The sequence below is a fragment of the Microtus oregoni genome, unplaced genomic scaffold (assembly GCF_018167655.1).
Source record: "Microtus oregoni isolate MIOR12 unplaced genomic scaffold, Mior012 000001F_ref0000356, whole genome shotgun sequence".
Lineage (NCBI taxonomy): Eukaryota > Metazoa > Chordata > Mammalia > Rodentia > Cricetidae > Microtus > Microtus oregoni.
The window spans coordinates 35,284,789-35,303,303 of record NW_024543060.1 but is presented as its reverse complement, the minus strand read 5'-3'; the positions used below and the strand labels follow the sequence as shown (position 1 = coordinate 35,303,303).

General features: G+C 41.5%; 1 protein-coding gene across 3 annotated transcripts; it reads left to right on the top strand.

Annotated features, from left to right (window-relative positions):
* Positions 1–572: 572 nt before the first annotated feature.
* Commd6 (COMM domain containing 6) lies at positions 573–7,513 on the top strand. Of its 3 annotated transcripts, none has more exons than XM_041669497.1 (4): positions 573–834; positions 921–932; positions 4,137–4,289; positions 6,930–7,513. In XM_041669497.1, the coding sequence occupies exons 1-4, from the start codon at positions 787–789 to the stop codon at positions 6,978–6,980; spliced, it is 264 nt and encodes an 87-aa protein (XP_041525431.1). In that variant the 5' UTR covers positions 573–786; the 3' UTR covers positions 6,981–7,513. The 3 variants fall into 3 exon arrangements, with proteins under 3 accessions (XP_041525431.1, XP_041525437.1, XP_041525441.1); XM_041669503.1 differs by having other exon boundaries at positions 795–834; positions 4,048–4,289; XM_041669507.1 differs by lacking the exons at positions 573–834; positions 921–932 and adding an exon at positions 952–1,105.
* The last annotated feature ends 11,002 nt before the right edge of the window (positions 7,514–18,515 follow it).

Genomic DNA, 18,515 nt, shown 5'->3' with positions numbered 1-18,515 from the left:
ACAGAGGGAGTCTCTTTTTCAAAAAATAATATATATATATAATATGTATATATTATATATAAATATTTAATTTAGTTTGTGGCTAGATTGTTCTTTGGAGGTAAGTGCTCAAGTATTTAGGGATGCAATACTCCTTATTATGTATAGTCTGCGTTAAAGCAAATGCGTAAAGCAGTGACCGTTGATAAATGTGGATGACACATGTACGAATTTTTATGTGAAAATATTTTCATTTTTCTAAATAAAATGCTGGCATGGGAATAAAAATTGGCGTGGACATTCTGTGAAGAATGCATCGGCGGTCTGCTGAAATCGGGTTGAAATCTGAATAAAGGCAGCAGAGGTTTTTGCTTTTTTAAGGCATTTCGCTCCATCCTTCCATCATCGGGCTAGGCCAAGGATGAGAATTCGCCAGACAATTGCAGTTAAAGTCACACAGCACAGCAAGAACCATGCAAGGGGGTGTGGCCGCATCTCCAAGCCTTTCCACAGGATCGCTGACTGGAGTCGCAGGCTCCCAAGCACAGTCACTTTACGCTTGCGCACAGACGAGCCCATTCCTTTCCCGACCGTGGGGGAGGCGACATCCTAAGGGTTATTCATCCTCCACTAGGTTTCCTCCGCGTCCTTGGCCTTTCTCCTCACCGATCCTTTCCTCAACCCAGTATATCCTAAAACTGATGTTTGCTTGAGACAAGTCCAAAATTTCTTGAAAATTTACTTTTCTCGTTCTCCCTAGAGTAGGCTGGGCCGGAAGCGGAAGTGTCTGTGAGTTCCAGTCTGGCCATGGAGGATTCTCCGTTCAGGGAACCGGTGCTGGACGCCAAATCCGAGGTACATTCGGCCTGGGAGAAGGGGCTGGGGCGGACAGTGGTGCCGGGAAGGCTTTTCTCTGAATCGTGTTTCTGCTTCTGTTCCAGGTCACCTGCCAGGTGAGTGGACGCCCCATGCTGTCGCGCTGCGGCGTGCGGTCCCCGCCCCTTTTCGTGGGTCCTTCCCCGGGCTGCGTTTTCCCATTGGACTGGACAGTGTAATTTAGGCTGCTCTGCCCAGAAAGTGCTGTGCAAGCTTTGTTCCAACGTACTTAGTCAGCCTTTATTCCAAGGTAGGAATATGGTGTTTTAAAACATGAGGGTTACACGAGCAATTATTTACTAATGTTTGCCAAGATAGCTCCCTTCCTTTTCCTTTAACTTTTTGTTTTTTGTGTTGAGACAGAATCTCACCGACTAGCCAGGAACTTTTCTAGTAAGACCTGATTGGCCTTGAACTTTCGCCTCTGCTTCTGAAGTGCTAGGATTAAAGGCATGTATCACCAAGCCAGCCCAGCCATTTCTCCTAAGAAGTTATTTTGAAGATGAAGTATAAGTTTTCTAATCTTTCCTATTTTACATTAGGAATAAAAAAATTGCCTTTCTAAATTAATAATAACACTTGTCCGAGAAAGTCAGAGAAGTGGAGTTTTGGACCAGGAGTTGCCTAAGTTCACATAAAATATAAGGACGTGATGACGTGAAAGCATGCTAAGAGTGAAGGGGCTGGTAACACTTAATTTTAATCTCATTTTTAAATTTTCATGCTCTTCACTAAACTGTTGCGGCTTGTAGCTCACACTGTCCTCGAATGTGTGATTCTCTAGCCCCAGCATCCCGGGTAGCTGGATTTACGTGCCCTGGCTTACCTTGCTGTTGCTTTTGAAGGCACCTGGGATACCGATAAGCCTGCTTGTCTTTGCATGCATTATATGAATTAGTGGTCCTGTCTCGAAAATTCAAAAAAAAAATATATGAGTTAATGGTGCTGCATTGTTTTGAGATTTCTTTTTTTATATGTCTGTATAACTTGTGGGTCACTGGAGGCCAGAAGAGGCCTGGATTCTTTGGGATTGGAATTATGAATTGTGAGCTGCCATGTAGGTGCCGGAAACCGAACCTGGGTCCTATGCTAGAGCAGCAAGTGCTTTTAACCACCGAGCCATCTCTTCAACCAGAGTTAGCTGAGTTGGAATCATTGTCATTATTCATCTTCAGGAATTATTTTGTCCATTCACTTTGCATTATGTGTTTTATTAAAGATGCCCTGAGACTGACCTGTACTGGGCTATAGGTTTTTATTTGTTTTATGGAAATTTTCTACCCCAAAGCAACATAAATCTATCACTTACACTTCTGCAAGTCAGAAGTGTGAAACCAGAGTTTTGGGACCAAAGTGAAGGAAGGTTTGGGTATGAGTGGAGGGAGGGTCTCTTGTTTGTTTTTTCCTGTTCTTAGCTGCCTCCTTTCTTGGTTTGTGGACAGTGCCCGGTCCCAGCCACTGCTCCCTCTTCTGATTCTGACCCTCTTGCCTTCCTTCTACAAAGACTGATTACATTGGGCTCACATCCAGGGACTTGCATCCCATGGTCTTAATTTCGTTACATCCTTAATGCTTGCTTTCTCGCTTGGAGAAAACCTCTGTGGTTAGGACATGGGCTCATCCGAATGACCTGTGTGCTGTAATCTCTTCCACACAGTGATTCTCTGGTGATTGGTCATGTGATTAAATTCATAAGAAAAGCCACGATAATTGACAAGGCTATTAGGATCAATAATGAGTTTAGAAATATCATTCAGTTTGGTTTTTTTGGGGAGGGGGTGCAGTTCTTTGCATGCTCAGACACAAAGAGCTGAAAAATATAATTTTAAACAAGTTTTACACTTTGAATTATACAGTAGATTATACAGTAATTATACAGGAGATTGCAAATAAATCCACCAAGTTGGCATGGGTGCCTTTTAATCCCTGCACCTGGGTGGCTGAAGCAGGAAGGTCGCTACAATTGTGAAGCCAGTCTGGGCTTTGCAGAAAAATCTTGGATCTAAAACCAAAACAAAACAAAACTAAAAATCAAATAACAGATAAAGGCAAACGCTAGTGAGCTGTTTTGCAACTTTATGAGGAAACTCATAGGACCATCAAGGCGGCTCACTGGACTAATTAAAGGTATTTGCTACCAAGCTTATTGACGTGAGTCCAATCCCTGGAACACATGGTGAAGCAGAGAGTAAACTCAATTCAAGTTGTCCTTTGACCTCCACGTGCCCAAGTGAATACAAGTTTTTAAAAAGTTTTTTTTTTTTTTTTTTTTTTTTTAAATTGTGAAAAGCAATGAGTCCAGCATGTAGGAACCTTGGGAATTCTTACTTGGTCCTAATAATTAAAAACTGGAAAGTCAGCAGCTCTTCCTGTGTCTGTCACAGAAGTTTGTCGCAAGGTATACATTAGTTCACTGCAAAAGAAAATCAGCCAGTCAGCACGTATGCTTTGGTTGCCAGGCATCCTCTCGTGTTTGTAAGTAAGACAGTCAAATCCTTGGTGTCAGTGTCCAGAGCTGCCTTTATCCAGTTCTGTTTGATGCCATGGCAACACTGAGGAAGCATCATCAGGAGCTAGATTAAAAACACAGTAGTCATTAAGCTTTTAATCTTTACAGTCAAACAGACATGGGCTTCTGTTCTCGTTTCTGAGGTGAGTTACCCAGAGCCCATCACCTAAGCTCTCTGAAACTGGGTTCTGTCATCTGCAAAATGGAAATTATAACCTATAAAACTGTGGTGACTCAGTGAGGCACTGAGCAGGTGACCGCTGCACAACACGTCCCCTGGCATGTGTCCGTCACGAGGACTGATGGAATCTAAAGCCTGGCCTTCACCACTCATTCTAATGGTAGGTTTGAGCTTGACACTGAAGGGAGGAAACAGCCGGGATGGTTTCCTTGTGTGCCTCGGGCACTCCTGACGACCATGGCACCCATCTTCTGTTTTAGGACTTGTGGGGCATGAGCAGGATGAAAGGTTAAAACATGCTCATTTGGTGTGCCGTAGTAGAGAAGTTAAGCGTGCTACAAAAAGCCACTTTCCCCATCTTTATGCATCTGCTAGACACTTAGGTTCCTTTGTTTGACATTTTCCTTTGTCCACTTGTTTTCCGGTCCTGCTTGTGCCCTTTGTTTTCTTCATTGCCATTTGACCATTTTTTGCCTACCAGCGTAAATGAATCTGTTTCCAGGCACTGTGACCAGTACTGAAACCAATACAAGACGGAAGACAGAAATTGCGTATTGTTTCTCACATGATGCTTGTGCTGCTGTGTTAAAGCTTGTAGATTTTCAGTGGAAACTGGGCATGGCTGTGAGCTCTGACCGCTGCAGATCCCTCAAGTACCCGTATGTGGCTGTGAAGCTCAAAGTGGCAGATCCTTCTGGCCAAGTGAACACCAAGTCCATCGAAATGACAATCCCACAGTTTCAGGTTTGTAGTGTAACTCACTGAATTTAAGTTGTACTGCTGTTTCAAAAGCTGTATACAGTCTTTCTTAACAGAAAATGTTTATTTATTTACTTACAAGTTGATGTACTTTAGATCGCACTAAAAAGAAAAACTGAAGTTGTTTTCTCTGAGAGTTTGCTAAGTTTTCCCAGTAAGATGCGCCGATTTGTGCATAGTGCCCTTTCATTGCTGTAACAGTTTTTGACCAATATATTTAGGAATACTTCATCTTCTCTACAGGATATTTACTCTGTAATTAACTTTTTATTGTTTTTATGTTTAATAATAATTTTAAGAAAAAGTAATCTTTTTTTGGCTAGCATTGGGTTTGTTGACTGCTTACAAAATGCAGCTCAGGGCTAATACATATTGATGAGTCTTACTAGCTAGAGATTTCAGTAACTCGGTAGTTTATGCTTAAACTTAGGGCATTCATATTATCGTTTTATTTACCTTCTATCCAAGGAAGAGAACAGAAGTGTCTAGTTAGGGGTTTCATTGCTGTGAAGAGACACCATGGCCACGGCAACTCTTATAAAGAAAACATTTAATTGGGGCGGCTTTCTTACAGTTTCTCACGCTTAATCCATTATCATGATGGGGAGCATGGTGGCATGCGGGCACACATGATGATGGTTACATCTTGGGTTGCAAGCCACAGGAAGTCAACTTACTGTCATTCGAGGGAAGCTTGAGTAAAATAGACCTCAAAGCCTGCCCCAACCTCGACACACTTCCTCTAGCTTGGCCATATCTTCTAATAGTGCCACTCCCTTTGGGGGCCATTTTCTTTTAGACCACCATGGGGAGTGAACACTGTCTAATTTCCTTTTGAATGTATATTATGAGAGATGCCTATCGTTAGCTGATTTAACTAACGGTGTGTACAGTTTGGTTTGGTTTGCTGTGAGCCCTTCAGTAGCTGAAGCAGCTCTCAAAGGAGAGTTGAGCACTCCAGAAAGCACCATAGTGAATGAACTGGAAGTAAAAGCTTCATTTTTGAAGACTATTAAAAACTGCATTGGTTCTGGGCTTCCTTTATTGTTGTTTGTTCACTTGGGGTGTATGGAGTGTTTTGTCTGCCTATGTATCTGTGTACCATATGCACGCACTACCCACCGAGGCCAGAAGAGGGCATCAGATCCCATGGACTGGAGTCTCAGACAGTTGTAAATGGCCGCGAGAATGCTGGCAGTGGAACCCAGGTTCTCTGGGGGAGCAGGTAGTGCTGGTGACTGTGGAGCCTTCTCTTCAGCCTGCCCTTCTGTTTTTGTGTGTGGATGATGTGGGATCACACATGTGCTTGCTCACGTGAGGTAGGTGCTCTACCTCTAAGCCAAGGCTTCTGGAAAAGTCTTCCACATACCATTGTATGACCTTCGAGTTCCTCTTTATAAACTGTATTTTAAGGGCCTCTTGATAGACAAGACTGCACACATTTATTCTTAATGATGCTGATAGGCGTCTGAAGGAATGGGATGTGAGGAAAGGTAGTGTGTAGTTATGGACGGAATGGGAAAGCCAGATTAGCCTCAGACATTCCAGTCGTTCACGGGTGCAGGCTCTTTCTTCATCTGCAGGGCGTTTCTATGGAGTTTTTCTTCAGGAGTAAATAAATTAGCAAACAAATCACCTTATCTCTGAAGCATTGCTGAGGTATAATTGATAAATAAAAATATGTTTTCAGTGTATACAATGTGATTTGGTAAGAATATATGTTGTGCAGCGACTTTTCATGAAGGTAATTATCGTGTGCGTTTCCACGTTGTTTGTATAAATGTATGTGCACTGAGAACATTTAAAATCGACTCAGAATCTCAAATATGCTATTAATCATACTCACTGTTCTGTACGTTAGGTCTTCAGAACTTTTATAGCTAAGTTAGTACCCCTAGCCAACATTTTCACTTTTTCCTCACCCCTAGCATCCGACAACCACATTCAATTTTCTGTATCTGAAAGTTCAATATTCCTTTTGGCTTTTTGAGACAGGGTTTCTCTGTAGCTTTGGAGCCTGTCCTGGAACTAGCTCTTGTAGACCAGGCTGGCCTTGAACTCTTAGAGATCTACCTGCCTCTGACTCCAGAGTGCTGGGATTAAAGGCCCACCACCACCGTCCGCCCGGCTGAGTTCAACATTCTTAATATAAGTGAGATCATATAGTGTCTATCTTACTGTGTCTGGTTTGTCTTTACCATAGTGTCCTCTGGGTTCACTGTGTTGGAAATGGCAGGATTTCTTTTTTTATAGCTGAGTGATTCCATTGTATGTATGTGCCTATATGCATACAGCATGACAGATAGTGGCCACATATATGTGAATACGTGTAAGGGATTTGAACAGCTGTGGATTTTGCTCTCCGTGGTCGGCCTTCTGAGCCAGGATCCGGAGGATACTGAGACACCTGCAGAAGTTATGTACATGTTTCATGTTTTCTTTGGGAGGCGGTTCTCCTGTTTGTTATTTAGATATGGGCTTCTTGAGGTTTGTCTCAGGTTTGCAGTGCCTTCTTGTCTAGGTATGTTTGTTTCTCAGTGATCTTCACTTAGGATGTAACATTAAAATGCAAACTATGTAAATAGACTGAAAAAGTAAAATTAATATTTTCCCCTTTTCCTCCAGAATTTCTACAGACAGTTCAAGGAAATTGCCGCTGTCATTGAAACTGTGTGAGGACAGATTCCGAAGTAATGGACTCTACCTTCCAGAAGAGAACTGCATATGGAGGAAAGATATTTATGCAATGAAAAGTGCACTTCTGGGACTAGATAGGTGGCTCAGAGGTCAAGAGCACTGGTTGCTCTTCCAGAGGACTCAAGTTCAATTCCTGGTAACCACATGATAACTCACAACTGCCTATAACATTAGGACCAGGGAGTCCTGCACCCTCCCATAGGTGTCTATGCCGGCAAAGACAAATGGGTAGAAAATTAAAAATTAAAAGAATTTCACTTCCCAATTTTTTCCCCAGTTTTAAAAAAAAAAATTGATAAACTCAAATTTTTCAGTGGTCACCAATGCTTTGCCTTTTCAATGAGTTAAAAGTCTCTGTGTTGAATATTAATATATGTATGTGTAATTATATCTCAACAGATGAGTAAATGATACTCTTAAATGCAGCACTCTTAAATGTATATCGGGAAATTTTTAAATCTTATTGATACAGATCTAACTTTATGAATAAAAGCTTGTATATGAAGGTTAAAGCTGCTTTACAAATTCAGTTTTATAACATTCCCTTTGAAATAATTAAAGGAATTACTTACAGAATTAGTGCGAAGAATGGGATCTCATTCAGACATTTGTAACCCGGTTAAGGTAAACCAGTCCCTGTGTTATCAGAGTAGCGCACTGTTTCTGCTATTTGTAGAAAATTTATCAGGACACACTCAGAGGTGATCCTGTTCCATCTTGTCTGAAGGTCAGAGAGTTTGAGCTCATTTTTGCTCTTTCAAATGTGGTGACAACAGGTGTGGCTGCCAACAAGAGGTCCTGACGTAGGGTGTGGTTACTTGGTATTTTGGGCCTTAAGATGGCCCTTAGAGGTAGATCCACTCCATCCTGACCAAAGGTCAGAGCACTGAAGCGCAGCACTTCTCCTTCTTTTGAAATAGGAGGTCTGCCTGCAGGATGCTTGGTCTAGCGTGTCTTCACTGCCCCAAACATCAAATGCTTTGCTCAGGAATTAATGGCTCGATGTCTCAATTATTAGAGCAAGTAACTGTTCTGGTTGTCCTTTGTGTCATGTTAAAGCATTCTTTTGCCTTCTCCCCCCTTTTTGTATTGGGTTATAAAAGTGAGTGAAAAATACACATGGGTGAACTCAGAATTCAGCATTCATTATTTGCTGAGTTACCATCCTGGTAGTATCTTATGTCTTTGTGTTTCTTTCTTATCTGTTTTTCCTAACTAACATTTCTAATCCTCACACCCCTACCCTGGAACATACAAGCCTGCTGCAGCTAGGATCACAGCAGAAGTTATCCCAAAACGGTGTCTCATGATAAAAAAAAAAAAAATCACCAGTGATTTACTGTGTGCAACACAAACCAGAGCATCCCCTGGTAGTGTCTGCATGTTTCTACCTCTTCCATGCCTATTGTGTTGTGGTGTTCTGAACAAGAGTGGTCTCCAGGGGCTCATATATTTGAATACTTGGTCTCTGGTTAGTGAAGCTGTTTAGGAAGAGTTACGAGGTGTGTCAGTAAGTGGACTTTGATGGTTTCAAAAGTCCATACCAGCTCAGATGACTCTGTTTATATGCCCGTAGATCAGAATATAAGCTCTCAATCCCATGTGTGCCTGCCTGCTGCCATGTTTCTTGCCATGATGATCTTGACTTAGCCTTGGAAACTAGATAAGTTTCACTGCTTTAGAACTTAAAAGATAGTTGATCCTCTCAAGACATGGATTTCAAATTCAAGGGTTGCAAGTGATGCAGTAATGTAAAGGGAGACTGCTTTTCCGTTTCCCGGCCACCCAGACCCGAATAATCACATAAAAACTTTTATTAATTGCAACACTAGTTGGGCAACGACTTGGGCATATTCCCAGCTAGCTCTTACATCTTAAATTAACCAATTTATATTAATCTTTGTATTACTACAAGTCTGTGGTCTACTCGTCAGGTTCCAGTGTCTGTCTCCTTTGGCAGCTACATGGGTCTCTTTAACTGCACCTACTCTTTCTATATTTATTTCTGTTCAGATTTCCCGCCTGGCTTTACTGTGCTAAGCTATTGGCTAAAACAGCTCCTTTATTGATCATTGGGGACAAAACATATTCATAGCATACTCGGAGGAAATCCCACATTACAGTAATGTCCCCAGAGGCTCACAGAACCTTCTGTCTCCTATGGAGGCTTCCCATCTGACTGAATTTGTATTTCTTTGGCTGCCAAGATGCATAAATGCCTTCCATTTCTGAACTGCATTCCTGAAGTCAGACACCTGTAGTAAGAGGGGGAGCGGGCTGTGTCCTGCCGCCCGGCTAGCTTAACCCCTGAAATAACCACCCGGAAATTGTATTAATTAAATTACTGCCTGGCCCATTAGTTCTAGCCTCTTATTGGCTAACTCTCACATCTTGATTCAACCCATTTCTAATAATCTGTATGTCACCACGAAGTTGTGGCTTACCAGGAAAGGTTCAGCATGTCTGACTCTGGCTACACCGTGGCAGCTCTCCCTCTGCCTGCCTTCTTCCCAGCATCCTGTTTTGTCTACTCTGCCCACCTAATTTTCTGCCCTATCAAAAGGCCAAGGCAGTCTCTTTATTTAACCAATGAAAGTAACACAACGACAGAAAAACCTCCTACACCAGACACCCAGCATCTAAAGAGACAAAAAGCATCTCTTCTAGCACTTTGTCTCACTTGGTTTTGGTTTAATTTGCTGGAGAAACTTGAAAGAATCCTGCTCCCATTATAGCATGCCATGTCAGATAACACAGATTGCTGTACACATGCATACCACTCCCAAGAATTTCATAGCTGTGTGCCTGGACTTTTCACCTTACAGCATCCCATCCTTTTTTAGGGCCATTTATGCCTTTTGGTTGTTCTCCCAAGCTTGTACGATACTTGAAGGGTTTAACAGTTACATCGTGAAATATTTTCACAGAGGGTGAGCAAGTAACAAAGCAAGGTCCTGGGTTAGCATTCTTTGACAAACAGCTTTTGATGTAGGTGGTTACATAGGGTTTATGGAATTTCAAGTTTTCTGATTTTATTTTCATTATCTTTTAGATATGTACTCCATGTTATATGCTCCGTGTGTGTCATATAACTATCATGCAATTTTAGAGTAACCAGACAAGTCTTCAGTGCTCAACATTCTCCGGGAATAGATCGCTGCTGCCGGGAGCAATTGTGTCTCATGTCAAACAGAACCCTAAGTTATTTAAATACCATATTCAACAGCTCTTTGAAGTGGTGGAAGATTGCCTACCTATGCAGAATACAATCTATGTATCTAAAGAACCTAATTGGTCTAACTATAACAAACATGGATGACTATTGATTTATAATTCTTAATACCTATATAGCTTAAAGACTAAGACTTTATATTAGAATATTATACAATCTTTAAACAACTGCAACAAATGAGAACAATGACCTCAAAATATAAACAATGTATAAGTATCTTGATTAGAGGTAGAAATTTATATTGCAATATAATAAATATATCCTAAAATTGTATCAATCTACAAAATGTCTTAAGTTGAATTAGAAGCATGCATGCATACAATATGATAAATAACTTTGCCTAGGTGTACAAATATTGTAGACGAAAATAGGAACATACTCAATATAAGTTTGTACCAATATATAAGAATCTATACCAATGTAAATTGCCTATAAATTATACCTCACAAGTATTCATTATTCACTATTATTAGTGTGAGTAAGCTCACACTAATCTATTATCCCATCCAATTTCCTTTTTTTTTCAAAGAGATCCTTGAGCTTACATAATCTTCCCCCCAGCCCCCAATCTTATAACAATTATATTCAACCTTTAAATGATGTCCCTAACCATAGGACAGACTTTGTTGGGAAAGGGGACGTCGTCTTCTAGAATTACTTCCAGCTGTCATGGTATAATAGCAAATAGTCTTTGAGTATTTGGTAGGATTTTTCTGAGGTTCCTATTTGGAGTTCTAGCCAGAAGACTGTAAAAATGTGCCCTATTTCAGCTAACCGAGTTGGAATCTATCTTGAGCAGCTGGTACACAAAATAGGTCTTATAATAATGCTATCAGCATCATGACATTATATCAACCAGGTGGAGTTGTTGTTGTGGGGCCCCATCTTCCTGGAAACTTCAAAGAGTACTCCAGGAACTTTTATTGTTCATTGTGGAAAACTTAAACATTTTTTATACTGATATGTATTCAATGAAAGGTATGATGGAGACAAAAGTAGGTAGGAAGAAAAGTAAATTTTTTTTCTAAATTCATTCTCTCTGTCCCATACCAGACATAAGACAGAAGCTCTGAAATTTTCTTTTAACAACATGCTTATATTTAGAGAAGAACATGGCAGAAGGATGAGTCCATGTCATGTGGCAGAGTTGAAGGCAGGGGTCCTGGTACAGTGGCAAGTGTCATAGAGAATAAACCCAGAAACAGCCTGGTGTGGCAGGAAGTGCATACCTGATCTGTAATCCCAACACTTGGGAGCTGAGACAGGAGGATTGTGAGTCTGAAGCCACCTATATTAATTACCACGGCCTTGCCTCAAAAACAAAAATAAGGACTGAGAGATGGCTCAGAGATTAAGTGCACTGACTGTTCTTCCAGAGGTCTTGAGTTCAATTCCCAGCAACCACATGGTGGCTCACAAACATCTATAATGAGATCTGGTGCCCTCTTCTGGCCTGCAGGGATACATGCAGGCAGATGCTTTATACACAATTAATAAAATAAATCTTAAAAAAGATAAATAAATTAAAACAGCAAGCACAAAGGCTTGACCTGGGGTGTACTCAGCTCTTGGGAAGCCAGTGTGGTTACAAAGTGAGGTCCAGGCCACCTAGAGCTCCACAGTAAGATCCTGTCTCAAAAAATCCAAACAAAACCAGCCAGCTAACCAAACAGAGCAAATATGAAAAAGTTACAAAGGAAACAAAACAAAACGAGTGCAATAGTTATCACTCATTCAAGAATGCGGTATCGTGGCGCTCTGGTAGAGCACAGCAAGGCGGCTTCAAAAGTCCACCACTCTTCACAAACCACACAGAAGAGCCTACAAAAAGCTGGATGAAAATTACAGAAAGTTGTACTACTTCTAGAATTGATAATTGAGTGAATTTCCCCACAGTGTTAAGGTTTAGGAAGAAGGCACAGTTTTTCCCTGAAACGTATCGGATTGAAAATTTTGAGAAAACATCAGAGAGGACATATTCCAAATTGTGTTCTATTGAAAAACCAGACACCACCGATTTTACCCTGTGCTGGACTCTGCATACTTCATCACTAACCTTGGAACAATAGCAGCATGGCTGGGATGGGGTAACCAACTGCTTTCTGCATAGATTTGAGACCCGCTGCCCAGAATGAATTAATACCTGGTATCATAAACCTGTTCAAAACCCATGTTTGATTCCATGACCCATGCAGTCAGGTCCTGGAAACCTGACTGAGCAATGGGAGATTAAGAAAAATGGACATAAGCAGCGTAAAGCAGGATAGGGTGGGCTGTGCACTAGGATGGAGATGCACGGATTCTCACCAAGTCTATTACGTGCAGCATGCATGATACTCTTGCCAAAGCATCCTGAGAGCTCATATCACAGGCCTGAGCCACCATCCCCAGCTGGGATACCATTTTTTCTCTTTGCATATGTAAATGTGCTGGTGGTGCTTTTTGTGGATGTTTCAATGGTAAAACCTGCTACAGAAAGTAGGAACTAGGGGGTGGGCTTTGAGATTAAAAGCCTCATGGTGCTTTCAGTTTTCTCTGTTTCATACATGAGTTGGAAGGTGTATACTCTCAGCTCTCCGCTCCTGCTGCCCTGCCTGCTTGCTGCTATGCTTCCTTATCCTGATGGAGTTTTATCCCTCCAGAACAATAAGCCCAAATAAACTTCCTCCTTCTGAGTTGCCTTGGTCATGGTGTTTATCACAGCAACATACAGGTAACTATGACAGAGGCTGGTACAGAGAGTGGGTTGATGTAAGGAACTTGACCATATTGCTTTTTTGAGGAATGAGGAAGACTTTGAAACTTTGGATTAGGACAATAGTTGAACTCTGTAAGCAGTTTAACAGGCCATTCTAGTATGAACTTGGGTTGTAGAACTGAGAACAATGGGGACTATGGTGACCCAGTTCAAGAGGTTTCAGAAGATAATAAAAATAGCAACCGGGTCAGAGCCCATTTCTGTGTAATTTTGGCAAAGAATGCGGCTGCCTTCTGTCCTTGTCCTAAGAACTTGCCTAAGGCTAAATTAATAAGCGACAAACTAATTTCTTTGGTAGAGGCAATTTCAAGGAAGTATCAAATTCGTCTCATGGTTATTTTCAGTACCTCTGATGCAGATCTATAATGGAAAAGACCATTGGAGGAGAAACAAGTACAAAATGTCCAGTTTTAAGGGAAAAAGAGCACCAGGAAGCATATAGTTGCAGCTATGGCTTATGCTGAAAAGGTCAATGAGAACAGCGCCTTTTTTTGTTTTTGTTTTTCAAGACAGGGTTTCTCTGTATAGTCTTGGCTGTCCTGGAATTTACTCTGTAGACTAGGCTAGCTTCAAACTCAGATGCCTGCCTGCCTGTTGCCTCCTGAGTGTTAGGATTAACACCCAGTCATATCACTTCTGTCTCCACCTAAGTGCTAGAATTAAAGGCATGCGACCCCACATGTTGGGATCACCTTTGTGTAAGCTATGTTTCTCTCTCTCTCTCTCTCTCTCTCTCTCTCTCTCTCTCTCTCTCTTTCTTTTTAGACAGATTCTGTTTTGTGTAACCCAGGGTGGCCTTGAACTCACAGAGACCCGCTTGTCTCTTTCTCCTGAGTGCTGGGATTAAAGGTGTGTGCCACCCCTGGCTAACTAGTTGCTTAGCTCTGCACTCTGATCTTCAGGCAAGCTTTATTTGTTAGATTACAAACAAAATGTCACCACAGAGGAGACATTTTGGGAAACCGTGAAGGTGAGTTCCAAGTTGTAGAGGTGCCTCCAAGATGTTGGAGCTGTCACAGGCACAGGGTATCTGCCTAGAGGGAGTGGAATCAGTCTAAGAAAGAAATATTTGTTGAAGGAAGTAAAGCTGGAAGAAAGATTTGTCTATGCCCTTTGACATGCACAGGACACAGCAGATTGGGTGTTTTCCATCTGCTTTGTCTTGGTCCAGTATTTATCACCATATCCTCACTCCTCCCTTTTGGATAAGAACGTATGTTCTGTGTCATTATATGATGGAAGCATGGAACTTCTTATTTTACAAGGGCTTACAATTAAGAGATCGTCTTGGGTTTCAGAAGAGACTCTGGACTTTTTAAGCAATATTGAGACTATGAAAGACTATGGGGACTTTAGAAGTTGTTCCAAATGCATTTTTTTAATGTTATAATATGGTCTCATGTGGTGGTGTTAAGAATGAGAAATGTTGGCCGTAGTCTTGGTTATTTGAACATCAAATAGGAGGAGGTTTAGGTCGTGCATCCCTGCTGGAGGAAGTACACATTTGGGGATGGTCTGCACGTTGAAAAGTCTGTTATTACTTCTGGTAATCTTTCATCTTTCTCCTGCTAGTGACAGCAAGTCCAAATGGCTTGTCTCTGCATGTCCCCTGCATGAGAAAAGCTGCAGCTCCTTCGCCATGCAGAGAAAGACAAATGGTTAGCTCCACAGGCCCTTACCAGTCTTCTGTTTATCTGCCCCTCCCCCTCCTGTATTTCAGCCTTGACTGGCTTGGGAAAATATATATTTTTGGGTTTATCTCAGAGAAAGTAGCAAGGCTTCTGCTTTAGGGGTCTACAGTTCCCTTTCACTAGCCCAGCCATGAGAGGCAGAAAGATCTCCCCTCAGAAGATTCAGAAAACTCAAACCCTCTTGCCTTTTGCTTTTCCATCTTCCACATTAGGGAGTTTTTTTTTTTTTTTTTCTTTCCTATCTAGAGCAAGAAAAAATATCCTCTTGGCTTTTGCCAGCCTTTGGCTTTTGAAACATAAATGCTAAGAACGGGCTCTTTTGTTCTGTGCATTCTGCTGTGTCATCCTTTCCCGAAGCCATAACATAGGATGACCCAGCTGCCTGGGCTGGGGCAAGGTCACAGGGAGTAGGGGAAACCCCATTCAACCACAAAGGCTTGTGCTACCCTCAGGCAGAACTCCCCCATACATGTGGAGATGGCATTATTTTACTTTCTAAACTTTGTAATTATTCAGTGGATCTATTTGTTAATCAGAAACGATCTAATTAAGAACTTGGCGTATCTCCTCTGTGGTAGTAAAACTCTTTCGTTTCTGAAGTTCTAATTGGCTACTTATTCAACCCTTTCATTCATTCAATCCTTATTAACTACCCACTAATTACCAGCCGCTGTGCTGCCGTGGGAGGAAAATGGAATCAAACCCTTCATTTGGGCCTGGAGGGACTAAGAATCATAACGTTTGCTAGTAGGAAGATACAGAAAAGAGGCCTAAGGTTAAAAAAAAAAAATGTACCATAAGGCCAATCTTCCTTCTTCCCCATCCCCAGCCCTCCAAGTAGAAACTGTTCATCATAACCTTGTCATCTCCTGCCAGGCTCCTTTGGCTGGAACCAAACAACATCCCTGTCTTTGTTCACATTACCCAATCCCCTAGCAATAGCAAAAATCCAGCCAATTCAGAGGGAGAAAGGGGGTCTTTTTCATGCCCCCAAACTTAGTGGAATCTCAGTCACCTGGGAAGATGTGGCTGCCAGACTGCAGGGGAGTCTCTGTGTGCTGTGCTGTGTATGCGTTTTCATTTACGACAACATTTGACAGATATCTTTCTTGCTTTTTTAATTCTTCAAGTCAGCAGAGAAAATGAATTCATTCCTGGACCCCCGAATGGCACCATTCTGATGGTAGTGCTTCACTGCAGGAAAACAGAGAGTCACTCAGTAGTTATGAAGACTGTCATAAGTAGAATACACAGGAAAGGGAGCGAAGAGGAGCAGGTACCAGCTGTGGCTTCAGGAGATAGGGCTCTTGTATTGGATCTTGAATCATGAAGGTGTTCAAGTCCTGAAGGAAGGATGAAAGAGGCTCATGTTGTGGGGCGACAGGAAGAGAAGGCAGTTGGAGAGAGACTGGTAAAGCCTCATAAAGGCATGAGCATGAATTTATTTATCTTTATTATTCTTAATCTTTTTGGTATGTATGTTGTGTGTGTACATGCATACCACTGAACAGAGGGCAGAAGACAGCCTTCTTCCTTGTTTGAAAAAGAGTCTCTTTGTTGTTTACCTCTGTGTACATCAGGTCAGTTAGCTAGTCCCTGAGCTTCTGGGAAGACACGTTGTTATTGTGCCTGGCTTTATGTGGGTTCTGAGAATTCCAGTTCACTTTCGAAGCAAGTGCTTTACTTAGTGTGCTGTCTCTCCAAGCCCTTATCTTGATTTTTAAGCAGGAAAGAAAAGTGCATGTGTGTGTGTAAGAGATTAGATAGATAGATAGATAGATAGATAGATAGATCGATTGATCCATCGATAGATAGGGGACAGAAGAGACAGAGAAACAGAGGGAGAGCAGGGGAGGAGAGGGAGAAAAGATCCTTGTATTTGGGAGGAAGAAACAAGGATAGAAGAGTACAACAAACCCTTAAACCTCTCTAATCTTACACCATCGCACTAACTCAGGCCTTCTGCTTCTCGTGTGCTAGTTATTTAAGGTCTGAGTGCACCTTACAGCTTTTTAGTAGTACTGACACAATTTTATTTGGATGAGTAGGGAACATTTCAGCTGCATCTGAAGTTCACTTCTGGCTTTTGTATGTAGAGATTTCTTCAAGATTCCCCAGGAGAGAGCCTTCCACCAGTTCTTTGGAAATGCTGTCTATATACATATTCTTTGGGTCTTCGTTTGGAGGGGCAGTTGAGGTTGAGAGTGGAAGAGATAGATGGAGCTCTGCCTCAGCATATAGTAAACACCATCCACTTACATATTCTGTGCAATAATTCCTCTATGTTGTAGATGGATATTGTTTTCAAAATTCAAGTGATGATTATGCATGCAATCGAGTGCTTTTTATATGTGAATGGTTCTGTGAGTTCTGGAGGTGAAACAGTAATTGTAAGAAACTAATAGTTTACCATCTAGTTCATGTAAGTCAAGTACATCAGTCATTATAAAACAAGTTATAAATGTGTGCTAGTGAATGCATTTTATTTGATAGCCTAGGACAGGTTAATAAGGAAACAAACACACCCACAATCTCAATGGCTTAAGAGGAAAACAGTTTATTATGTATGTGTGAGGAGTCTGTCTTGTCTCTGGCAGATTTTCCAGGACAGCTCTCCGCAGAGTGATCGCTCAGCATTCTGGTCTCTGATCATGAGGCACTTTCCTGCAGACGTATTGTTTACACCACAGCCACTGGAGAGCAGGAGTGGGCCAAGTGTCCACCACGCTAATATAATTAAATTCCAATTCCAATTAAACGCTTCTTCAGCTACAGCCCAAGTCACTTCTGCTCACGTGTCTCTGTCAAAATAAGTCACATCACATGACCATACTTAAATTGAGGAAAGCAGAGAGAACTATCTTCCCATGCAGTAATAGTTATAAACAAAAGATAAACACAGAAATAAAGACCCACCCAAGGGCTTCAGAGCAGGAAACAACCCTATTCAACTTGTTATGATGGTTCACAAGAGGCTAGCTAGTTGGTGGCCCCAGAGGTGCAGCAAATTTGACCATATTGACATTGCATGAAAACGAAGCAAAGGACCACAGGATATTAGAGAAAGTAAGAACACTATTAAATAGAAAATATAAGAGAAGCACAAGAGTATGAAGAGAGTGTGAGAGTTCGTCCAGGATGATGATGCATTTCTGTAACCCAGGACGTGGAAACCCGAGGCAGGAAGATGCAGTGTTGTAAGGGAACCTGTGGTATCCAGGAAGGAGACTTCGTCTTAAAATAGTAACAACCAACACGTAGCAGCAGTAACAAAATCAGTTTAATTTGCTAAAACGGAAAACATAATTATATTACTACCGTTCTACTTTAAAAATAGAGTAATTAAATTAACCCTGAAATGCTTTTTGAAATATGTATTCTCATCCATAAAAGGGAAGAAATTTACATTAGTTCTGAAGTGGAGATATGTAAAAAAGTTTACGTATACCTTCCTTATATTTTAGGAACTTAGCTGCATTAGGAAAAGGGAGATTCACACCAGTGTTAAAGTTTAAAGTGAATATCACAATTAAATTATTTTGTCATAAAATTGTGATTGAAAACACAAGCAGTGGCGAGAATAGGTAAAAGGATACAGATATAGTAATATTCACACTTTAGACGGAATAAAATCAAGCAAATATTGCTTAAAAAAAAATCCAGTTTAAAAAAAATCCCAGCGCCCCACTGAGAATGGCCCCTCTCCAGGGGGCGGTAGAGTCTCCAGAAGAAGAGAGAGGCCGAGCTGGTCCGGAAAGTGCCCGCGCCAGGCTGGGTAAGGCTGCCCCTTGAGGCGAGGTGAGGGGCGGAGGCAGGAGGAAGAGGCTGGGAGG